Source organism: Columba livia, chromosome 8 (assembly GCF_036013475.1).
Source record: "Columba livia isolate bColLiv1 breed racing homer chromosome 8, bColLiv1.pat.W.v2, whole genome shotgun sequence".
NCBI classification, from domain to species: Eukaryota; Metazoa; Chordata; class Aves; order Columbiformes; family Columbidae; genus Columba; species Columba livia.
In genome coordinates this window covers 17,077,215-17,100,831 of record NC_088609.1, presented here as the reverse complement: position 1 = coordinate 17,100,831, position 23,617 = coordinate 17,077,215, and the positions used below count along the sequence as shown (strand labels likewise).

Here is a 23,617-nt window from a genome sequence, read left to right as displayed (position 1 = left end):
CAGGGCTTTTGGGCACAAGTTTTAGGAGTGCTCTGCAGAGGGTAAGGGAACGCTGCACCTTCAGTGCAAAGAGACAAAATGAACAGTCCATCGAGATAGTAGCAGAAATACACATTTATGTGTGGATTATTGAGTGGTACAAGAATATGAGTTAACACAACCAGTTCCTCAGTTGCACACCAGTGCCCTGTGTCTTCCCTGCATGAAGATCTCTTGTGGAAATCACACAGGGAACATCAGCCTGAAAACCCATTTCTTGCAGGTGCAAGAAGCTGATCCCCACTCCTGACCTGCTCCAGCTCTTGGCCACAGCACTCAGCACCCTCCAGGTAATGACCAAGGACTGCAGGGACCCTGGGCAAGCCCTGGGACACCCTCAGCCCCTGTGGGCAGTGGGCAGCCCCTGCCGCTGCCTCACAGGTTTTGGCAGTCCCCAATGCTGGAACTGGGCAGCACCACAGAGCCCTGTTTGGGCATGTAGAAGGAGAGCTGGGTGATTTGCACCATGGCCAGTGAGGTGTGAGGGTCTGGGTCACTTGGAGTAACCAGAAAACACCCAGCAAACGATCCCCTGGTGTTAATCTGAGGGACGCAGGTGCAGGGAGCCCTCCTCCGCATGTCCCACGGTGGGGAGCAGGCACCGGGGAGGCACGGAGGCAGCGTCTGGTGCCCCAGGACCCCGACTGCAGCATGGGGTTGCCTTGCCCCACGGCAGGGGTTGGGGCCCCTTGGAGACCATGAGACCTACCTCCTGCACCGGGGCTGCTGGAACCCAGCAACCGTGGGCACAGGGTGATTTTGGAGGGTGTTTGGGAAGATGCACCTTCACTCAAGTGGATGGCCGAGGTTTCCATTAACAGCATTTGGGACTGCACTAAAACCCCCACACACTCATCTCTGTGATGGACCCCAGGCACAACATCCAGAAACTCTTGCTTTTTGACTCTTACTGAGGATCCAGATGCCCACGTTAGGAGTATGTATATATGGGCGTGTATACTTGTATATGACTATAGGGTTACAGATGTACTATGTGTTCTGTGTATAGTGCTCATACATACACCAAATTTCATGAGAGCAAGAGTGGTACAATACATGAAGTATTTCCTACCAGAAATATGATGGTGGGTATCAGCCCAACTGTAAATACCCCAGGGCTTGTGGAAAGCTCAGCCATGGGGTGCGTACAGGCATTGCTGCCTTTCTGGGTCAAGCCTGCCCAAGTAATTAGCCAAATGACCCTTCTGCACAAACACAACTCGAAAACACTTCAGGGACCACATTTGATGGCCACCTGATAGCTCACTGGCACCTGTTCAATCACCCCCTAAGTAGGCTTCCAGGATTTTAGCAAAAATTGAGCTGGGGAGGGATTTCCAATAGAGCTGTTTTGTCTCTCCTGAATCCAGCCTCCACCTTTCTTTTCAGCACATACATATGTAGACACCTTCTCCCTGCCCCACAAGCTGGCTGTTGAAGCCAGTGATATCTCAGGTTTGCATGGCATGTGGCAAGTCCACCTCCAGCAGCATCCCGACCTCTACAGCGTCAGTGTTGGCATTTAATTGTGAAACATGTGAGGGTATCTGGAAATAGCTGCCAAAGGATTAAGTAAAAATGAAAGATCTAGGTCTTTCTGCACGGAAGCCTGTTTGGCTTTGCATTTCTATGAGTCACACTGTAAACAGGGAGCTTGAACATGCTGAACCTGCTCGTGTTGACACCGGTCCATGGAGATGATAGGAGGGTGCGTGGGCAGAGGTCGTGGGAGCATCCTCTGCAGAAGGGCTGGCCAAGCAACCCTTTCCAGCCCAGCCTTGCTCCTGCTCCCCCTTGTGCTGCTGGGGGATCCTGCACCCTGTTGAGACTGTCCTGCTGCTCATGGGCTTCCTTGCAGCTCTTTGGGGCCGCCCAAGCCACCCCCCCCGCCCCGTGCTTGCCCCAGGGGAATACCCTACAAGCATCACCCCGTGCCGCTACAGCACAAAGTTTCCCAGGCCACTTGCTCCAGAGTTAGAAAAAAAGTCACGTTTGTGGTGGCCTCCATCCTTCCCCTGCATCCTCATCCCTGACTAGAAAACACAGCCCACTTCCTGCAGCTTGGGATGTATTTTTCTTCATTGCCATAGTGACAATGTATAAATATTTGGGGCTGGTGGGGATTTGATCAGATTTTGAAAGTCTTTAAGAGGCTGGCAAACCCATTGTTTATGTTATTGCATTTCACATGAAGTCTCATGACTTGCAGTTGAGGTTGAGCAGCCTGGCGGGGTGACTGGTCCAGGATGCCTGCTGGGTGCACGGTTGCTTCTTATTTTGCCCTCATCTGTCATGTGGCCAGCTGAAGTGGCTTATTGCAAGCCATGGCCCTGCGGATGCTGTGGCAGCAATCCATTGCAGGGATGAAACATCCAGGGCCCGTGGGGCAGGGGTTCATTGCATTTGCCTTGAGGCTGAAATGAGACCCCAGCTGCCTTTCATGTATGTCCTTGCCCCAACCTCAGATGTTATTTCTTCTGGTAGCAGTGAGCTGGCTTTGAATCATTCAAAAAGAGCTGATGATTTTAAGAGACAGCCTTATGGAAACACATGTCCTGGGCAGAGGGAAGGGGACAGGAGAGAGAGATGCAGGCCACACAAACTCAGCAGAGTTTGCCATCTGTTCAAGAAGCCAGGTGGGTTATTTTTCCTATTTTCAATTAGTTTGGGTTTTTTTGTTGTTGTTGGTTTGTTGGTTTGGGGCTTTTTTTGTTTGGTTGGTGTTTTTTTGTTTGTTTGTTTTGAGGTTATGTGTGTGTATGTGTGTGTGGTTTTTTGTTTTGTTTCTTTAATTGGATCTGAACAGTTGCAATTGCAGCTTGTTTCCCCCCACTGTGATTTTCCTTCCTCCTCTAATCAATGCCCTCGACTGGGTTTGTGCAGAAGTATCGCTTTGGCATGCCTATTGCAGAGAGAAGCAGCTAGAGTAAGAAATGGCTGCAGCAACATCCCTGAAGCTGCAATCCAAGCACACTACCAGCCACCGGCACTGCTTAGGGCTGCGCGTAGGCACTGGGGACGCGGGCACGGACTGTGAGCTCAGTACGTCATGGAAGTGTTGGAGCAAGCGGGATGTCTGGGTTGCTAAACAGTCCTGGTGTTTTGAACAAACAGATCCTGTTTTATCCTCTTTACAGTTTTTAGTGTGAAGTGAACAGGCTGACAGCTGACTCCAGGTGAGTCACAGGGAAAGCGATGCCACAGGCTTGGTCTTCCCCCCCCTCCTGCCAGCCAGGTGCACCTGCAGTGCCATTCCTGAATCTGCCATACCACCATCCCTGCTGTAGCCCAGTCCCTGCCAAAACCCCTGTCCCTGCCATACAGCCATCACTGCTGTACAGCCATCACTGTACCTGCTGAACCGCTGCTTTCTGAAAACAAGGTGATGCCAACTGTGGTGCCAAGTCCCCCCTGCACCCCAGGGCTGCAGGCACACTGGGCTTGTTGGGGAGGGAAGCACATGCTGGGTACCCTCAGCAATGCCCTGGGAAGCTGGGAGAAGGGAGAGAGCCTTGGGGAAACCAGTGATACAGGCAAAAGTGGGAGAAAAATTGTCATGTCCTAATGAGTCCTAACAAGGCAGAGCTGGCACTTCTGACTAAAGCTGAGCCCCACAATACCAGGGGTGTGCTGGCTGCCCGAGTGGCTCCCAGTTGCTGCGAGGCTGGGGCTGCTCCACTGCGCTTCAGGGTCCCAAACCCAGGGAGGATCACCAGGGATTTCTGCTAATTGGTCTTTTGTGGGAGAGGAAAGAGACTGTAAAAGAGGAGACATGAGGACATCTGGCAGTCCAACACACATGGGGAGATGTTTAGCAACAGCCCCAGGTGCTGTTTTAGGGTGGTATCAAGAAAGCAAAGCAGCTGTAGAAGAAGGGGCAGGTGTTGAGATAGAAGCAGTGGGACCACCCGCGGGGAATGCCTCGCACAGCCCTGCTGCATTGCTACTTGATTAACTCCTGATAAAACTCTGACCGCACAAATCTGGGCAGGGAGTCTTTCTCCATCAGGGCAAAGATCCTCTTCTGGGCCATGTCAAAGCTGCTTGGTGATGGGTCCACCAGGTTCTTCATGGTCACGGCCTTGGTGAAGTGGTCAATGTTCACCTGTGATGGGAGGGTAAGAGGGATGGGGACCCTACCTTTGTTAGGGGTGGGGGATGGCAGCTCCCTTCACCTGCTCTGTCCCACCAAAAAACACACAGATGTTATGAGTGTGGACTGAAGCACACTCACTTACCTGGGGAATTATTGGTGGCAGATAACTAAGGATGAGCTCTATTCTGCAGCAAATCTAACTCCGGGGAGAGTATTACTGTAAATTGTCATCCCTTATGAACAATGTAAGCCCTCTGTGGGGACAGGCATGAGTTGGAAGTGCCTGTGGCAGGAGACAGCCCATCAGAGGCTGAGCATCCAAATTGGGGCTGCCAAGGGTGGGAACGCAGCCTATGGGGATGGGGCTGCTCCTCATCAAGGGACCAGCCCTCTGAATCCCTCAGCCATCACTCTCCTTTGGGATGGAGTCCACCAGGGCAACAGCCTCATCCCTCCTGGCACCATCTCCTGCCTTGCAGCCACTGACCTCTTTGGGTGCCTCAGTCTGGATGAACTCCTCATAGATCCTCTTGGCCTTCTCTGCCATCTTCACAGGGGACTTGCTTTTCTTGTAGTCCTCACAAGCCACCCAAAACTCGACGTTCTCCTCACTGAACTCAGAGCGCAGGAAGCTGCGGAAGCTGGTGAGCCCATCTGTGGGGGAGACAGTCTCTCAGTCAGCATCAGGGGTGCTGAGCCCTTGATGAGCTCCTGGAGGGATGAGGCATGGGGGAACACGGGACTGGGGGATGCGAACTTACAGGGGTTTTGCAGGAGTTTCTCCAGGGAATCACGCCACTGCAGAGCCTCTTCTGGTGACGGCCTGAAGGGAGTAAAGAAAGCCCAGGTAGTCCATGCTCATCCCACAGCCCCAGTCTGGCCTGCAGGTTTTTAAATAATTCTTTTAAAAACATGGAAGAATGGAGTAACAAGCTATGGAGACTGTTGCAGAGCAGGAGGCGATGGCTGAGCAGCAGAGATGCCGCTGCATCACAGTGCAAGTGCCATCGTCCTGGGATAGCTGAGTGCCAGGGAAGGTGAGAACAGGGCTGGGTGGCAAATTCCCCTGTGTTTTGAGTGGAGACATGGCTGAACTGCAAAGTGGGTTCCCTCTGCAGCCACAGGTCCCCTTCTTGCCCCAGAATCTGTGCATGGGAGGACAGAGTGGGCTCTGCAGCCAGCTGGGAAGCATCCCTGTTTTCCCACTGGGCTTGGGTCAGTGCTCCTCCACCCCCACAGCCCACCCCAATGCCTATGGTGGGGCAGGATGCTGACTTCAGTTCTAACTGTCCCCAGTGAAAACCTTGTGTTTTTCATGTGCATAGTTTTTTTTTGTTGTTGTTTTTGTTTAAAAAAAAAAAAAAGAAAAAAAAAAAGAAAAAAAAAGAAGGCAATTATTCCAATGTGACTAAAGAGGGCTGTGGTTTGTTTGTTTTGGTTTGGCTGGGGTTTGTTTATTTTCTGGCTTTGTTTTTTTTTAGCCTGGAGGAGTTCTACAGAGCTGCCCTGGGGCATGGGGCTTCTGCCTTGCTGCCCAATGTGGGTGATGCCCAGTGCTGGAGGGGAATGGAAGCCCCCACGCCGCTGTGCACCGGACCCACTGCAGACCATTCCTGCTCCCCACAGGCAGGGCTGCAGCTCAAGCCTGTTTTGCTGCCATAGGGACACACGGCTCCTCTGGCTGAGCAAAGCATCCCCTGGGCTGGTGCCAGGGAGGGAGCAGTGGGAAGGACAACCTGTTGGTCCTGGGGGCCTTGGTACTTCAGCAGTGGGGCTGGGGAAAGTGCAGGTGCTCCCACCCTGCCCAGGTGGCCTCACATGGGAGAGGAGAATGGCAGAAATGCAAGGTTTGCTCAGCTTAGGTATCCAGCCCTCACTTGTCATCGAACTGTCAGTATCCAGCAGTAATGACCATGATGGGGTCTATGATCATTCACTTTCTGAACCCTGAATTGCATTTGCACTTGCTGTCAAGGATCAAAAGCTCTCCCTGCTCCCCATTCCTCCCAGGCATCTCCCCAGCCCTGGTGAGGGGGAGAATCGCTGCAGCAACTCAGCACAATCCAGATTTCCTGGAAACTACCAAATTCACTTTTCCATTACCTGACTGTTCCAGGGATTATATTAACTGCGAGTGAGATGCTGGTAGGTGAATGATACCAGGGCTGCACAACGATGCAGCGCAGGAGAAAACGACTTCTCCAGCCAGCAAAGATGTTCACCAGCTTTCAGCAGGGACAGCTAATGGGGACAAATGTGTCTCCTTCTCAAGGGCATCTCGGGCATGACAGCGACTGTGTATGAAACATGCTGTCTATCTGGGGTTCTGCCTGTCCAGGGAAGCTCTCACAGGGCAGTGCTGCAGCTGGCACTGTGCTGGCAAGTGTCCCCATGTGCTGCAGCCATCAAAGTGACTACAGCTGTCTGTGGGCTCATGTCAGGGTGGGTGGGGCATTCATCTGCATGTTGGGGTTGTTTTAGCAATCCCTTGGTGGAGCATTACCCGTTTAATGTTGCCTGGGCTGGAGAGGAGTGTGGGGAGAGGGACTGGTGTAAATAAAAAATTCGTTATTTTAAAGCGGAAATGGAAATTGTGTTAATCCTGCAGCACAGTACATCAGCCTCTCTAGCTGCTCCTCTGCTTTGCTTTGTCATTAAACTAGCTTGGTGCTGGAGAACAGAGGTTCAGGACAAAGGCAATAAGGTGAGACAATGTCATCACTGCAGAGCTGCCCAGAGCCTGGCATCGTGCTGTGAGGCCATGCACTCAGCTCAGGGACACAATACTGTGCTGAAGCCACCAGGCTGGGCAAGGCTGGCACCTCTGAACTGAGGTGGGTGACTCAGAGAAGTCCAAGTGCTGTATGCCTCTGGCAAAACCTTTATCAAATAACACGAAATCTCATCAAATGTAAATTGAGTTTCTGTGAGAAATCTGGTTTCCATAAAGCTGTATTGCCTGACACATCTTACGCTGCCCTGACGTAACTCAGAGCCTGCGCCTAGCCGGCGGGTCACAAAGAGTGTGCCACGAGTTCTCTGCCTCGTAAAACCCTCTGTGCCCAGCCCAGATCCCGCAGCAGGGGCTTCAGCTCCTCTGCATCCCAAAAGGGCTCACACCCACCCTTCCAGTGAGGCATGGGGGCCAGTACAGCCTACCCTTGGTGTGGCACTCACTTCTGGACCTTGGGTGGCTTCTCCGGCTTCTCTGGGTAGGGGATGATGAAATCAATGGCCGAGTCAGGCTTCTGGAGCAGTGTGCCCAGCTTGGTCTTGATCTCCTTGGCCCTGCAGGAGGGGACAAGCAGAAGCAGCTCAGCAGAAGGATGAGGCAGTGAGGATGGTCCTTGCCCTGCACCCACGTGGACCCCAGTACAGACCCCAGCACAGCTCCTGGTGAGGTATGAAGCTGTGTAATTAATCACACATGGACAAATGGACTCTAATGCTGTAAAGATGCCTGGCTGAGGTATTTCAAGCCAGGCACTCAGAATTAGCAGCAGCTCTTGATCTTGATCTCTTTGCTTTGTCCCCATCTGTGGCTGGGATAATTGTATCAGCAGAGCTGGCAGGCTGCTCTGAGGACAAATTAGGGGATGTGTGTGCAGCACTCAGTTTCTATAGTGACACGTCCTGAGGAAATGAAGGAGCTCCCTTTATAGAGGAGCCTGTGCAGGGTGCCATGCTGGGCTGCATGGTGGTGCCTGCCCCACGCTGAGCCCCATGCCATGGTGCATCCACCAGTCCCACAACACCAATGGCTGCCGGAGTAGGGTGCCCTCCCTCTCCAGGTCCTGGCCTGTGGCCAAAGGGACCAAGAAACTGTCCTTATCATGTTTCCTGAGCTTTTTGAGGTTGCTGCCTGCAGCGATGCATGGTGCAGCTCCTGAGCCCAGTGTTCTGCTACCAAGCACCCTCACACAATGCAGCCAAAATCCTCCCTGTCCCGGGGGATGCTATTGCTAACACATAGGTTAGCACACACTTCTATACTTGCCAAAGTCAGGGTGAAATGCTCCTTGGTGTGCTTTGTGCCCATCCCTGGCCCTCCCAAGGACTCAAAACTGGGAGCTTTCTACTCTGTAGGCATTTTCATTGGGATTATCTTATTTTTCTATTGCTCTCAAGGACCACCAGCAATGCATACAACCAGCAACCCTCAACACTTCCTGCTAGTGCTAGCAGTTTCTCTTCTCACTCCTAAGTAATACGAAAAGCTTATGTCTGCAATGGGAAGGTCCTGCAAACAGTTAACTCCTATGTACTGCTTTTCCTGGGCGGGGGGCGAGAAACATTTCAGGAGGTGAAGACATCTGACTGGCAAACGAGTTTCATCCTCCATCTTCCATCCTTCGTCCATTGGAGGATACACAGAAAAGAGGGGCAGCAGGTCCAGCTGTCCCCCAAAATGTGCCCTTTTGTGCAATATGACTTGTAATGTGGTCCTGAGCATCCAAAGCCACAGAGCAGGATCCCTTCTGCTGTAGCTCAGTGTTAGTAGCAAGAGCAAACTGAGATTTGGAAAGAAAATTCAGATGTGCTGCGTAAGACTGAACAAATAAAAGGGTGAAAATAGACACCCTCCATTGCCCCATCTTTTCAGGGCAGGACTCTTCCCTGGCACAGCAACGTTTGGTGACTTTCAGGCTCACTGGCACAGGGTGTGGATAAAAGCAAGGGGACACGGCTTCCCTGCAGGCTGGCTGGGCTGGGTGCCTTCACCATGACACAGCTGTCACAGCCAGGCTACAGTTTCCCGGCTTCAGGGCTCATTGTGCTCCTCCTCTCTGCTGTTTAGTTTCACAAGCCCTTCCTTGGACAATCACTCCGTTGCTATGTCTGCTATTTCATTTCCATTCCTTCATTTTTTTTCTCCTCCCTGTAAAACTCTCCCTGTGTTTTGTTTTTCCACCTGCCAGCCCCCCAGGGGTGACTTTTTGAGACCTGGTGCAGGGTCTGCTCCCCTGCCCACTGCTGCAGAAATCTGCAACAGGAACGAGCAGAAATCTGCCCTTGCACAGGAATGAGCAGCCCAGCCTGGGTCTGCATGGACCACCTGCAGTGGGTGTACAGCACGGGACAGCACAGACCCAGAAACCCAACTGTTTTCATGGAAAATGTCAGCTGCTACAGGGACAGCGTCTGTTGCTCTTGCTTCTAAGAGAACTTGAATCTTACCTGGAGAGACCAGGACCTCATGCAAAGGGTGATGAGGTCCCCACACTGAGGAGTGTCTGGGACAGGGATGCTGCTGTGCACTGTTTGTCCTGCTCCCTCCAATAAATCTAACACACAGTGGCCTAATGAGGTGGAAAGACCAGACTGGGAGCAGGACCTGGGAACCCCCCTACCCTGATGCCAATGAGATCAATGCATGCACAAGATTTGGATGCAATTGACAGCAGCTTTACGGAGCTGCAAGTACTCTCCTGGATAACACTGGGACCTGATTCAAAATCTTGCTCTCCAATTCCCGCCCTCTGACAGTGACTTATGGCCAACATCTGTCAGGCTCAAAGGTCACTAATGGGCCTTAATGGCCCTGGGCAGCCCCAGCTGAGCCCCACACCCTGCATTGGGATTCCATTTAAGCGCAACCCTGGGGCTACCTTCCCTAGCCTGGTCTTCTGGATAAATGTTGGACCTATATTGGAGCCCCACTGCCTGCTGCTCCCTGGATGGCTCCATCCCACATGGCTGTTGATGGACCACCCACCCACCCAGCTGAAGCCCTGCAGGTCCCTTTGTAGGGACAGCAGCAAGAACCTCCCCACCCTGAGCAAGTTCTTGGCTGTGGAGCATTAGTGAAACATGTGGAGACTGTAGAGATGAGGAAGTTTGCGAAAGGACAGCCAAAAAGGCTGAATGCTTGCAGGCTGGTGTGAGAGGAACTATTTAAAGACTTCAGCAACAGCTAAATAGCAGGATAAAAATGGCAGTTATAAACAAAAATATGTCTTTCAGAAACCCCCCAGCTATGCCTGAGTGAGAAAAAACAAGAGGACCATAAACTGTGGAAGGTTAAGTGTGAGAACATACAGGAGCAAGCCAAGAAGAAGTCTGAGAAACAGCTTCCAAAAAGCATTAAAAGAAAATATGGGCTCTGTCAAACACATCAAGAGCACCAAGGCTGCTGGGGAGGGCCAGGAGAGACTCCAGCTTTAAAAACAAAACAAAAAAAAAAAGAGAAGCTTGAGTAAGTTAAAACTATAGCTGAAAGCTAAAGCTGCTGCTGTGCCTGAGGGCAGGGAGATGCCAGAGGAAATGCCTCTTGGGGGAAAAAAAGGCTCTGGGGGGATTCAAGGAGCCATAGAGCTGCAAGTGTGACGCTGTATGGGCATGTCAGCAGCAGCTGTATCAGACAGCTGTGGTGGACACATGGACAAATATGGTCTATTGGAGAGGAGTCAACACAGCTCTGGCAATAGAAAAAGATTCCTACAAAGCTACCGATTCTCTGAAGAGGCCAGAGAACGTGTGCCTTGGGGAGAGCCAGGGGCTACCAGCACCTTGGGTCTGCAGGGGACCTTGGATAGGCTCCCCAGACCCCAGGCAGCTGCAGGGGTGAAGATGATCCTGTGGATGACAGCATGGGAAAGGTAGGAAACAACGCACAGGGGACATGGTGTGTTTTCCTCAGTGGGGATGGTCCTAGGGGAACCCAGGCTGCAACCATGTTGTTAGACATGTGCAGAGAGAAGGGGTTGGTGGTTGGGGAGATGTGCTGAGGAACAGCAGGAGCTCTCATGAGACTGACAATGAAGTGGCTGTTGAAATTCCTCATAGAGCAATAAAAAAAAAACCCAACTAATTTAGTTTTAGAAAGTAGCAGAAGAGTGACAGCAAAGATGAGAGCAGAGAAGAAATGTGTTGCTCACCCACACCTGGAAGAGTACTGCTCGGCTGCTCGTGGCACAGCGGGCAGCAAGAGGCCAGACAAGGCGTGCACAAGGGTGGTCAAAGGACACTCCTCAAACAAAGAAATTGTCACAGGCCTGCTGACCTGTTCATGCCTGTGGTGGAAATTTGCCTCACTTTCGGGCAAGTGGCATCAGCCTGCAGTGGCACAGCTTGAGCTGATGAAGGGTGACTTCTCCCAAGCTCTCCCCAGGGCAGTGAACACCCTCGTTCTCATTAAAAAACCCATACTAAGACATTCACAGCTGTAAGGAAATCCTCACTGGGTAATTCACGTGTTAAGTCTTTTAACAAATATCCTTCTTAAGCAAGAGATGGAGCACCCCACTGCCACAGGGAGCCCCCACCCCCCCACGCCTTTGCCTCTCCCTGACCCCCTTCCAAAGCTCCTCCATCCCCACAGGAGAGGGCAGATTTCATTGGGGGTGGAAATGGCTGGAGCCTCCCCCAGGGGTGAAAGCAGCTCAGGAAATACCACTGTCACCCTGGACAGGTTTTGAGGCAAGTGCCAGGGTGGAGGGGGATGAGAATGGATGCCACAAGCAGGGCAGAGCAGGCGCTTTGCGTAGCGCCAAGTCTTGTGAGCCGGGCCAGGAATGGTTAATCTGCATGCAAGGGAGACACAGGCAGTTAAAGAGGATTTTAAGGCACTTTGGAGCCAGGGCTGGTTTTGCCTCAGAAAGGCAACCGCTTTCCTGCTATTTTCCTCCCTTTCATCTTTTGCAAACATTAAGGTCTGCGGACAATGTGGTCCTGCTCAGGGGAATAGCTGAGATTGGGGGGGACGGTGGAATTTGGGGCAGCCAGGACTTCCCCAGCAGAGAGGTTCCCAAACCAGAGGGGACAGTTTGGGACTGGACCAGCACTTGCCTGCCTGAGGGTCCCAGCCACTCACAGCATCCTGCTGAGCCCCTGCCAGCAACCCTCCCGTCCTCCCAGTTCGGAGCTGGGTGACCGCAGTCCCTCTAAGAGCTGTCCATGGCAGGGCTGTGCCAGGGGAAGAGCCTCCCTGTCCCCACGTCCCCGCACAGGCTGGCCGCTCTCACCTCTCCAGACAAGTGTGGGGCAGCGCTGCTAATCCTTTGCACATCTTGGCAGGCTGTGAGTTTCCTCGGCTGTGAGAAAAGTGTGAGCAATGGTTAAGACAGGCAGCAGCAACTCCGTCTGCAGCCCAGCTCCCCCTTCTCGCTCCTATATAGCTCCTGGAGCTGGACCCCCGCCAGCCCCGTAACCAATGCCGGCTGTCCAGCCGCAGCTGGCCCCGGCGGCTTCTGGATTTTGTTTTCTTCTCTCTAAGTTCACATGGAGGGAAAAATGAAAAACGTGGTTTTTCTGGAGTGAGATCAGGTAATCAAATTGGAAGGACCAAGCTGCTGTTTAGGGGGCTTCAGGAAGCCCACAGGCTTTCTTCTTAATGACATATCAGGCTTCAGGTCAATATTCAGAAGAGACAGGTAGAAATGTTTCATTCAAGCAAGGTTTTTTTCCAATGAAAAATGTCACTTTCATAAAAGTAAAAGTGCCTACAAGAAGTCTTGCTATTGATTTAAAGACTATAGCTAATGTCAAGATATCTACAGCTTCAACAGTGGTTATCGGCTAGCGGGTGGCAGTGACTTTTGTTCCAGAACAAATTCATTTGAATGTAAGCTTAAAAAAGAAAAAAACCTTTTAATCATAGTGAAAGTTCTGGTTTTGTCTGGCAGTGACACTTTGAGGCCCAAAAGAATTTCCAATTGTTATGTGGAGAATTTGGACCCTTTTTCCAACTCCCTTCAGGGCAGTAAAACAGCTGCCAGACCCCAGAGCTGCCTACAGGGTGGGAATTGGGGCCTGATCAGTGACCTGTTCCTGCCCGCCCCCCATGGCTCTGCCCCCTGGGATGCAGCCTTTCCCTCACCTAGAGCTTGGCTGCTGTGTGGTGCTGTGATGTTTCTGTTTGCTCGGGTAAGATCTCTTTGATTGCTTCAATGACTCGCAATCACAGAGCCAGTGCCTCCCTATGGTTGTGACATCTGTGGCACAAGTTTCTCCTGGCATCAGCCAGGCAACCAGGTACAATGTTGGGTCAACCCGAGGGTGAGACTGCCTGCTCAGAGCCAAATCACGTCAAACGTGGAGACCAGCCTGTCTCCGAGGGGCTCCGCAGCCAAAGCCCTGGCTTGGTGTCTCCCCACAGGTCTTTGCCACCCCACATGGGTGCAATTACACCCACTCCAGCACAGGCACATGCAGAGGGTGTGTGGCTGCCACCCCACCCCCGCCAGGGCACCCTGGACACCCTGCTCAGGCATGGGCTCAAGGTTCACCCTGGAAATGTGCCACATGCCCATCCCTCACCTCAGCTGCCTGGATGACTGTGAAAATGTGCATCTGAGTGCCTTGTTTAACATCCACAGCTCCGAGCTGGGAACAGCAGACTTTGCTGTCCACACCCCAAGGGCACTAATGGCCTTAATTACCCTGACCAGGCCCACTTACCCCCGCAGCCTGGGGCTACATTTAAGCTCAGTACTGAGCCCTGTTTTTCCTCTCTGAGCAGTATCAGAGGTATGCCTGGCTCTGGCTCCTGGATGGACTTTGGACCTGCTTTATGATCTTCTCTTCTGCTGTTCTGCGATTATGCAGCAAGCTGCCATTTGTATTTCAGTGTGTGAGTACAGCAATGGAAAGACAGAAGTCTGCTAGAAACCATGTCTCCCTGGAAAGCCTGGGTCAGCTTTTTACTGGTTTGTAATGGAAATTGAATGAAAAAAGTGCACCCTAAAATTTCAGAGGATGAGATGCTCAAATGACATCTGCCTGGGCTTGGGCTGATTAGAGGCTCCCAGGTGCATGCAAGGAGGGGTACCAGACCTAGGGTGGAGGGGGGCTGCCCCTTCTCTCTGCCTGGCACTGACATGCCCACCAGCCCACTCATTCCTTGCAGAAAGAGGAGGATAACAAGAGCAGCCACAGAGGATGGAGATACTTTACTCTTTCACAGGCTGCTATCACTTTGCCCTTTTCACAGAAGAGTTGGGGGGAGGCTCTTTTATTAGCTCGGAGGTGCCTCAGGCCAGTTTGAGGATGCCCAGAGCCCAGCTGCCCCACCTGCCAGCAGCTGGTGTGCAGCCCCCCACTCTCCTAGGGACTACAGCCTTGCAAGCTCAGCATCTCTGCTAGGCTATGCCAGCTGCCCTCAGGGCCAGAGTGTGCCAGGGCCATTTGTTTTCTAGCAGGGTTGTCACCAGGGTGTCCCGAGTGCCAAGCCAGTGCCTGCCAGCTCAGTGGCTGCTTTGATAAGCTTCTTTGAAGGTGAGGTGCCGTTTGTGGGGTGCTGGCTCCTCCTGGCACAGACTAGAGTGGGTGACAGCGAGGGGTGGGTGAGAGGTGCTGATGGTTCTCACAGCTTTGGGGCAAGGAGGAGCCGTGAGACTGCGTGGGGAACCCCCGCAGCCTCTCAGTTGGCTGCCGAGCCATTGGGAACACAGATAATATTTTTTCTCATTAATCTTAGTAATAAAATTAGCGTTGAAATCCTAGGGGAGCTTGGATCTGTGGGGTCAGGCAGTCTGTGCGAACGCTTGTCCAGCAGCCACTGAGCATCCGTACATGCTCCCCTTCCAGCTGCAGCCAGGGCTGTTGCCTCTGGAAAGAAAGAGCTGCTTCGGGCAGGGTGGGAATTCAACGAATGCACAGACCCAGTTGGGGAAACTGAGGTCCAAAATGACTGCTGAAACTCCGTGCAAGCGGGTGATAAGGAAACTACACCGTGTGCTGGGATTGCAGTTGTGCATTTTAGCAGAGACTTCTCTGAAACACTGAAAAAGAAATAAGGATTACACAGAAATAGGTTGTATTTTCTGCAGACCTTTGTCCAGTAAGAAATGTTTGTTTTGTCCATTTCAAGGCTTTAGAGTGCTAAGAAAATATTTCCAATAAGAAACTACCCAGATCTTCCTTTTCTTCCCACGACAGCTTAATTTGTTTAAGAGCCCTTCTGGGAGAGGTTTTTTGGAGATCTGAGTGCATTCTGAGGACCAGATTGTTTTGTGTATGCCATGGCTGGTTTCCTCCAAGAGTGCTCTAGGTTTTGTGTCTTGCAACTGGCCCCTCAAAAGCCACGTGGAGTTTCTCATTACACCAGATTTATCCTGGGCCCTGTTATTTCAAGAGTTTATTATCCTTTCTAGCAACTTGCCTTTTATAGAAGGCAGCCTCACTGCTTTGCAGTTTCCTGGTTCCCACTGGAACTTTTTAAAAATTAGCATCATATTTAACAACATTGACTTTTTGGTAAAGGGATCGCTAAGTCTCACCGAGGTGAGTATTTGGCAGTTCATCTGAGTGTTCCTTCTGGCAGATTTTTAACCATGTGTTCTAAAAATTGGGTTAAAAATACCCTTATTCCTTTTCCTGCACACGCACACATACACACACACTCACACACACTTTGGAACAGTGATGCAAATGTTTGTCCCCTGAGGAATGATACTAGTATGTGCTCCTTCACAGCAAAGGCCAATGCAAGTAACCAAGACTCTCTCAAATGGCCCTTTTCTTCTTAGAGAGCCTGATCACATCCTGTCCCCAAGGCTCTCTGGAGAACTTTTTGCTTCTCACATAGTCATGATTAATTTTTATACCTTTAGGATACTTTCCTCAAGTCTTCTGTAGCCTTTCACCTGTAACTTTCCAGAGCTCATGTTCTTTTTTTCTTCTCTCATCTGTATGCAATTTTCACTTCTTTTAAGGTCTTATCACTTCAGGTATTCATTTCCACTCCCCAGTAAAAGCACATGGCCTTTTTAAAACAATCTCTTAGAGTGCTGGTGTACATTTACACCTATGTCTTCCAATGCTGCATATTTGAACAGCCTTTGTGTGCTGCGTAAGTTCAACACCCCTCAGATACTTGTGTGACGCTCCTGACCAGCCTACCTCTCATTTCCCTTTTGACATTGCGACCTCACTTAGGTGTTCCTGCTCCAGCAGGGGGGTTGGACTAGATGATCTTTTGAGGTCCCTCCCAATCCCAAACATACTGTGATACTGTGACATTAAATATTACTCTAAAGGCATGGCTTTTGCTCTCACCAGGACAGTCTGATCACTAATTACAGCTCTGTGGCCCCTCATTTGTTACCTTTCAATTAAGGGGTCGGGAGTCCTGGGGAAGCGGGGGGCTGGCCGGGGCGCATGGTTGTGTTTTTCAGGTACAGCCCTCCCTTTGGTCCCTGTTAGCACACAGTGTGGGGTTACAGCATCTCACCGCCTCCACCAAGCTTCTGAGGTCCAGCCCAATAACTAAAAAGCTTGCGTAGAAGGAAGGAGATGGAGGAACCCTCCACTTGCCACATCCAAGTCACTGACACAGGAGCCATGGGTGAGGTTGAATAGGAGAAAACCCTGGAAAGCAGCATTACCCGGAGCACTGGGACCCTGGCCAGCTGGGAATTCGGAAGTCACGTAAGTCCTGCATTGCAGCTGTGGAGCTGCCAAGTCCCTTGACCCTGAGCACAAAGCCTGAGAATGTTCAGGGCTGTCGCTGGGACATGGCAGGCTCCTCACGCTTGCTCTGTGCCCACAGCAGTGACCTGCTCCCCTCCTAGCACCCTAACAGCATGGACCACGGATAAACCCACACTGAGATGTGCATGGGGCTGGCCTCACATCTTGCAGACACAGCCCTTGGGAACAGGGCTGAGCTCTGGTTCACTTGTGTCTATAAGGAGAGCCCAGAGGAGCCAGCGGTGACAACTGTTTTCAAGTCAAGGCAAGTATTTACGTGGTGTTTACGCTACTGAAGCATCAGCCTGGATCTGAACACCAGTGTCCCTGGAGCAGCCCCTGTGAACCTGGAGCAGATCAGTGAGGACGACCTACATGCTGTATCTTTGCAGAGACTGTGGGCAGAGCCAGCAACCCAGGAAGGGTCAAAAACTTCTGCTGAGTTCCCAGGAGCCCCGCTATTCAAGTGGCACTGGTGCCACTGGGTGCGCTGTGGGGATGCATGCAGTCCCAGCATGGGCACTTGCTGTCCCTGCTTTCCTCTGTCCATCTACAGCATGGCCACTTGCCCACATGTTCCTTTAAGCATCACCAAAAGATGCTATCTGTGAACAGATGTGGTTGGGCTGGTGATGTGCAAGTGGCAGGCACAATTTCAACACAAAGCACAAGCAAACCGGTCACAGCAATTTATTTAAGGCCTGAATTCAAGAAATTGCCTGGATTACGCCACTTTTTACCCGGACTGCCATGCTGGATCCAGGCAGCAGAACACTATTACTCCTCACCCATCAACCAGCACCTGCATTTTTGATCACTTGACAGAATCAGCTGCCATGCAAGGAAGCACACCCCTATTTCCACATCGGCAATGCAAGCACCCCACTCCTCTCCCACCTGTGCCTTCATCCTCAGCCCAGAAGAGCATCTCAATGGTGATAAAGCTCTTCCCTGCCCATCTCTTCTGCACTACATGCCCTGCTGTGGCACTGCCTTTCCCAGCTTGTGGATGGCCGCATTCTCCAGCACCTTCACCTTCCCCTCACCCGGCTGCAGCACACAGGCCACCATAGCCCTGGCCACCCTTTCCACAGGCACCGAGTAAGCAGTGGGGAAGACCCAAGCCACAACACCCAGAAACTGCTGGGTGACCCACTCTGCAGGCCGGGACTCCTGGCGCTTGCACAGCAGGACCCTGCAGAGAGAGGAGGTAAGATGGGTCAGGCTAAAACCATTCCCTGCGGAAAAGGTAGAGACTGGGTTCTCCAGTTGCACCAGGGGCCCAGCCCAGCTTGCTAAACCCACTGTGGGGCTGTGGGGCTTTGGCAGGGTCCTGAAACATGTCCAAGCTGAGCCCTAATACACTGAATTTCTTTCCCCCCAGTGCTGCCAAATGCAGGATGGCAGTTCTCCCAGGCAGCAAGAGCATAATATAGCTGAAATTATATAGGTGAGTATGCCCCCCGCATAACGTTAATGTCTGTGCAGAGATAAGCTTTGACCTATGTCCCTCAAACTCTGCTCTCAACACAAGCCTCTTCTCCTTGCATGGCACATGACCTTAGCTTTGGGACAGGCTGTAGGAAATTGCTGTGCTTGCTCCCTGCAGCACTGGGAAGCAGTGTGCTTGGCCCAGAGCTGTGTTTGCACCTGGTGGCTTGCTCCACTTCCCTCCACAACCTTCCCCTTATGGAAGCTTTCCCCCTTTTTCCATATCCCAGCACATGGCCCTGGTAACCCTCCACCTGAGTCCTGTGCCTTCCTTCCTCCACCACTACTCACGCTGGCCGCAGAATGGTACAGCGATCAAAACCAACAGCCTGGACCAGGTTCTCCACTTCTCCCTGTCAGAGCAGTTGGGTAGGATGAAAGGAGACAAGGATGACTGCGAGCACCATTCCATTCACCCCGTGAATTGGGCGAAGCTGCTGAGCCATGGGCAAGATGGCACTAATATGAATGCAAAGCTGGTCCAGGCCAGGCACTGCCTGGGCAGCGAGAAGTTCTCCAGGAAAAGGCAGCGTGGGGCAAGTGTCCACAGTGCACACATTGACTGTTAGTCAGCAGCGCACCCTTGCAACCATCACGCTAACTGCAACTGGATGCTCCTGAGACAGCATCTGGACACAGTGACCAGCCTGGGGGTCCCAGCACAAGACAGCAGCAGACAGAAGGGAGTCCAGCAGATGTTGGAGGCTGCATCACATAACATATGGTGCAGAAAACTTTTGCAACTGGTATGGTGGCACCCAGGGTGCCTATGGACTCTGTACCCCTGGACAGTTCACGTCTCACCTGGACATAGCTATAAACCCCTGCGCTTAGCTGTAATGCCATCCTGACTTGAGGTCAGGGAGACAGAGTAGGGCTGGAGACCCCAGCATTTACTTTCATGGTTTGAAGAGAGAGATGGATGCTGCACACAGGTGCTGTGCTGCTTCAGATGAAGCCAGTTGCACGGCTGCCCTGCCAGCCCCCTTCTCTTGCTCCCTTGTCTCCCATTAGCAGGCCACCCACAGCCATTTGAATCTCTAGAGGACCTCAGCTCCTGCTTCATTCTCAAGCATCCCAGGGTTTTGTGACTGCATGAGCATCAGGAGCCCACACCAGCTGCCCCCTCACCTTCACACGGAGGTAGAGGAAGCGGCTGTGCGGGTTTGCCCCCTGCGAAGACTGCAGGACAAAGTGTGTGCAGCCCCCTGCTCGTGCCAGCTCTGCTGCCTGTGTGACGTAGTCCCGGTCCACACGGACGAAGCCAGCCTGCAGGTAAAGGGGAGAGTGTGGTCAGCATGGCAGGGAGAGGGCAGGCAGAACACCTGCCTCCCCCGCGGGGGTCCTGCTCACCGTGCCAGCCTTGGCTTTGGTGGTGCCCAGGCAGCAGAAGCCGACGTCGTGTCCCTGGAAGGCAGCAGCGTGCTCGCTCAGCCGCTCGAAGTCCACCACCGCCTGCTCCTGCGGGGAAGCCAGGGGTCAGCGTGCCCGCCCCGGCCAGCCCCCCGCTTCCCCGGGACTCCCGACCCCGCGCACCACGACCGCTCCTGTCTCCTCGTCCAGGCTCAGCCGGCGCCGCCCGATCAGCGTCACCCTGGCGAAGACCCGCCGGGCCAGCAGCTCCCGCAGCAGCACCCGGCCCGTCTCCCCCGAGGCGCCCAGCACGAAGCAGCTCCTGCCGGCGCTGCTGCCACCCACCGCCGCCGCCATGCCGGTGGGGCGGGTCCGGGCGGGGAGCGGCTGCACGGCTGCCGGCCGCTTCCGGCTGCCGGGACGCTGGCTCGTCCCGGCGGTGCTAGCGGCGTTGTTGGGGCGTCGGGTGCAGGCTGCAGTGCAGCACGCTGCCCTCAAACGCTTTTACAGGGACTGGGGGAGATTGCAGGGGTTCTGTCGCCCCGAGCTGTCCCCCGGCTGCCCCACGGACCCCACTCTCAGCCTCGCCGTTGCTCCCAGCGGGCAGGGAAAGACGCCTGCTGGTGTCTCCGCTCCTGTCCCTCCGCTTGGCGTCCTTGCGGTGGCAGAGCCCACGGCAGAAAGCGTCCCCGGGAGGCTCTCTGTGCCCTCGCTGCTCAGGCGGAGGGGATGTGTCCCGGGAGAGATGCTCAGAGGGGTCTGTGACCTGTCGGGCGGCTCCTCCCTCAAAACTGCAGGGCTCAGTGTGTCGTGTCGCTGTGACCCCCAGCAGAAAGTGAGCAACCCACCTGGGCACCAGCTCCAAACCCAGCCACAGCAGTGGGGTTCACACCCCAGTGGTGACAGCAGCCTTGCCCGCCGGGAGAAGCCTCCGGTGCCTGAGGAGTGAGGGGATGGAGCCCACTTCCACGGGAAACCCTCGCTGAGCAGGTTCTGGGGTGTGCTGGCAAGCACAGCTCCCCTGCTCCAGATTCCTGCCTGGACATTGTACCGCTGTCAGGGACGATGATAATCATCACCAGGGGGCCGGGTCCGACTGGGAGCTAACCCTGGGCATGGGTCTGGGGTGGGTGCGTGGGTACCCCGGGGCTCTGTGCAGCTGCTCCCACAGGCAGTGTCAGGGGGCCCCACAGCACCCCAATCCTGTTTGTCCTGATTCCTGGGCAGGGAGGTGCAGAGGCTGAGTGTCTGGTTTTGGGATCAGCCAGGCAATTTTCCAGCCTGGTGTGTTTGCTGAGCATTCCCCTCGGCCAAGGGCTGAGGATGAACCCCTGATGCACGTGCGAGGCAGGACATACGTCATGAGCGTCACCAGGTTAATGGCCAGCATCCTGCTCCACCTGACAGTGCGCTGCCAGCACCCACGGCCACTCACCCCATCCGGTGGGCTGCACCCTGCAGCCACAGGCAAACCCAGGTGGGTGCAGGAGGGGGAGGATGGGACATACTGGGGTTTGGGGGTAGTGGGATGAGTGCTTGAGGGAGGGGTGGGATCAGGATGCGTGGGGGTCATGCAGCACTCCCACTGCTTGTAGTCTGCTTCTCCTCCACATCAGGGCTTGGTGGACCCAGCCAGGTGCTGAGGCACCCACTCTTCTGCTGGCATGGAGGCACAGTGCCAGCACAGAGTGGCATTCGATTGCACACCCCAGCCGACAGCCTGCTTCCCCGACTGGATGGCAGGGCTCCCTGATGCCCTGCCCCTCTCCTGCCTCTCTGTTCCTGGCACCCATGACTCCCTCAGCCTGTTCGGTGGTCGGCGCCTGCGATGCCAGAGCTGGGGGCTGGAAGCCCAGCTGGCAGCAGGCATTCGCTTCCTGGATGTGCGCTGCAAGCTGGTGCGAGGTGAGCTCCAGGTCTACCACCTCTGCACCTTCCAGCGGGCCAGCCTGCGGGGCGTCCTGCGCCGCACCCTGCGCTTCCTCCATGCCCATCCCGGCGAGGCCGTGCTCATGCGCATCAAGGAGGAGCTGCCCATCTTCTCTCGGCCAGGCTTTGCTGCCCAGCTGCGCCGCTGCTTGCTGGAGGAGGGACAGGGCCATGTGTGGTGCCAGGAGGAGGTGCCAACACTGGGCCAGGTGCGGGGGAAGATTGTGGTGCTGGAGGCACTGGCACAGGAGGTGCTGGGCATCCCCTATGAGCAGCTGAGCATCAGTGACGCCTGGAACGTACTCTCTCTGGAGCGTAAGTGGGCACGGGCCCAGCGGCACCTGGAGAGGGTGGCCAGTGGGAACACCACAACCATGCACCTCACCTTCTGCTCTGGCAATGGGCTCTTCACCTGTCCTGAGGAGGTGGCCCGCTTTGTGAACCCCCGCTGCTACCAGCACCTGCAGCACTGGAGGGGGCAGCCCGTGTGCTGGGGAGTAGTCATCATGGACTTCCCTGGGGCAGGACTCGTCCAACTTATTGTGGAGAGCAATTCCATGCATGCCAGCGGACACATCACAGCATCCCCCAGCAACCCCCCAACACCCCCACAGCACCGCCGTGGCAGAGAGGACAGGTACCACATTCCCACAGCATCCCTGCAGCAGAGGGGATGGGTGTCACAACGAGGACAGCTCCACTCACTGCCTGCACCTGTGTCCATTAGGACAGACGCTGCTCCTGGCCCCATGCCTCTGCTGAAGAATGTCGACACCCAGAGAGGAAAAGTAGGCTTCTAGTTCTTGCTGGGCACTGTGAAGCCTTTGTGTGACAACAGTGTGACAGCACCAGAGGCAGCAGAGGAGGGATGGTGGCTGTGGTTGGAGCCAGGCAGCCCGGGAAGCTGCCCCCTGCACGCTGCTCTCCCCTGAGGAGCCAGGTATGGTCACAGTGTGGGGCTGGGGCGGCCGAGTCCCTGGTAGAGCAGCAGGGAAGGGGTGGAGGAAGAAGGTCCTGCCTTGGCTCCTCTCAGGGGGGTGAGTCCACCCGAAATGCCTCTCTGCAAAACAGTCCTTTTCCTTTCAAGGATAAAAGAAGCTAGGAAAGCACTCCCTATGTTGCCTTGCCATGTCCTAGCAGAAAAGTGCAGAAAAGACCTTTTGCTTTTGCTGCTCAGCTATGAAAGAGCTTGGACCCCTCTGCCCATGGCCTAATCACAGTTAAAACGGTGTTTGTAACAATCTTGCTCCTAAAGCAGAGCTGAGAGAGGTCAGAGGATGAGGAATTAATTTCAAACGTGACAACAAATGGTTAGGAACATCCTTCCCCTTGTTATTTTAGCTTTTGTTTTTTTCTTGCAGGGGCTTGCCCCAAAAGTCAGAACTGTTAGAAAGAGACAACACCAGCAAGCATCACCAGCCCTGTGTGTGAAGAGCTGGATGGCCAAGGCAGAGGCAATTCAGACAGGGCTACCCTGTCCTTGGGGTCGCTGTATAGGACAAAGCCCAGTGGTTTGCAACGTCACAGGCAGCGTGGACAGGGCAGAGGACAAAAGCAAAGTGTTTGTGATGTAAAAAAGACCTTAAAATGCACATTGTACCAGAGCCTGCCCTACCTGCAGAAAATAAATCAGCAATTTAAACAGATTGGCAAATCACAGGACACAAGCTTCTTGGAGCAGAAAGATAATCGAGATCCCAGGGAGAAAGCAACAAACTGCCAGCAGTGCTGAAGCAGGGAGGTGAGAATGAGAAGAGGAAAGCTTAGCCCTGGCCTGTCAAAAGGTGAAGAACGCCCTCAAGGATGCTTCTGTCTTGGGGTAAAAGGCAGCTGGGCTCAGTGCCTGGCAAAGGGGATGCCAGAGGATTTCCTGGCCAGAGGAAAGGACATTGTTTGCTCTGTGGTGGCTGGCCCTGGCTGGAGACATGGCTCTCGGGGCTGAGTATGCTAGGCCACTGGCCCCAGCGAGGAGGAGCAGAGGAGGACAGAGCCCACCCATGCTGCAAAGAGCCAGACAGGAGGGAAGAGGAGCAGACAATGGCGTGCAGGGGATGACGGGGGTGACAAACAGAGGAATCTGTCTCTGGGCTTGTTTTGTGAGACAGGAGAATATTGAAATTTCTGCATTAAACCAGACATATGACAAAAGCACTGGTGATGTCCGAGATGCTGGAGGCCTGCTCCACCAGCCTCCAATGCCTGGGTTGCCCTCGTGCTGAGGCGGCATGGCACCTTTAGGTATTGCTCTTGTGCCAGGAAGATGGGTGTCTTCAAGGGAGGGCCTGTCAGGTTTGGTGG

General features: G+C 53.7%; 3 protein-coding genes across 6 annotated transcripts; 1 reads left to right on the top strand and 2 right to left on the bottom strand.

Annotated features, from left to right (window-relative positions):
* Positions 1–96: 96 nt before the first annotated feature.
* RGS5 (regulator of G protein signaling 5) lies at positions 97–19,306 on the bottom strand. 2 transcript variants are annotated; one of them, XM_065072328.1, is made up of 6 exons: positions 19,169–19,306; positions 12,100–12,168; positions 7,313–7,423; positions 4,897–4,958; positions 4,623–4,789; positions 97–4,144 (listed from the first exon to the last, which is right to left on the bottom strand). In XM_065072328.1, the coding sequence occupies exons 2-6, from the start codon at positions 12,141–12,143 to the stop codon at positions 3,983–3,985; spliced, it is 546 nt and encodes a 181-aa protein (XP_064928400.1). In that variant the 5' UTR covers positions 12,144–12,168; positions 19,169–19,306; the 3' UTR covers positions 97–3,982. The 2 variants fall into 2 exon arrangements, with proteins under 2 accessions (XP_064928400.1, XP_013224279.1); XM_013368825.3 differs by lacking the exon at positions 19,169–19,306 and having other exon boundaries at positions 12,100–12,266.
* Positions 17,221–19,788, bottom strand: HTATIP2 (HIV-1 Tat interactive protein 2). Its single transcript, XM_065072323.1, has 5 exons — positions 19,574–19,788; positions 19,391–19,498; positions 19,169–19,306; positions 18,329–18,390; positions 17,221–17,741 (listed from the first exon to the last, which is right to left on the bottom strand). Exons 1-5 carry the CDS (start codon positions 19,745–19,747, stop codon positions 17,516–17,518), a joined length of 708 nt encoding a protein of 235 aa, XP_064928395.1. The 5' UTR covers positions 19,748–19,788; the 3' UTR covers positions 17,221–17,515.
* Positions 19,789–19,898: 110 nt separating this feature from the next.
* On the top strand, positions 19,899–23,467 carry LOC106145769 (1-phosphatidylinositol phosphodiesterase). Of its 3 annotated transcripts, XM_021294289.2 has the most exons (4): positions 19,899–20,867; positions 20,986–21,956; positions 22,047–22,259; positions 22,681–23,467. In XM_021294289.2, exons 2-3 carry the CDS (start codon positions 21,055–21,057, stop codon positions 22,117–22,119), a joined length of 975 nt encoding a protein of 324 aa, XP_021149964.2. In that variant the 5' UTR covers positions 19,899–20,867; positions 20,986–21,054; the 3' UTR covers positions 22,120–22,259; positions 22,681–23,467. The 3 variants fall into 3 exon arrangements, with proteins under 3 accessions (XP_021149964.2, XP_013223528.2, XP_064928391.1); XM_013368074.3 differs by having other exon boundaries at positions 21,007–22,259; XM_065072319.1 differs by having other exon boundaries at positions 20,986–22,259.
* Positions 23,468–23,617: the final 150 nt, after the last annotated feature.

Coding starts and splice junctions, on each gene's coding strand:
- RGS5 (XM_065072328.1), bottom strand. CDS start 12,143: ATGTGCAAAGGATTAGCAGCGCTGCCCCACACTTGTCTGGAGAG. Junction 7,424..12,099: donor CCCCACACTTGTCTGGAGAG/GTGAGAGCGGCC, acceptor CCCCTCCTGCAG/GGCCAAGGAGATCAAGACCA. Junction 4,790..4,896: donor GAAACTCCTGCAAAACCCCT/GTAAGTTCGCAT, acceptor TCTCCCCCACAG/ATGGGCTCACCAGCTTCCGC.
- HTATIP2 (XM_065072323.1), bottom strand. CDS start 19,747: ATGGCGGCGGCGGTGGGTGGCAGCAGCGCCGGCAGGAGCTGCTTCGTG. Junction 19,307..19,390: donor CCAAAGCCAAGGCTGGCACG/GTGAGCAGGACC, acceptor CTTTACCTGCAG/GCTGGCTTCGTCCGTGTGGA. Junction 18,391..19,168: donor TCCTCTACCTCCGTGTGAAG/GTGAGGGGGCAG, acceptor CTGCTCTGACAG/GGAGAAGTGGAGAACCTGGT.
- LOC106145769 (XM_013368074.3), top strand. CDS start 21,055: ATGGAGGCACAGTGCCAGCACAGAGTGGCATTCGATTGCACACCCCAG.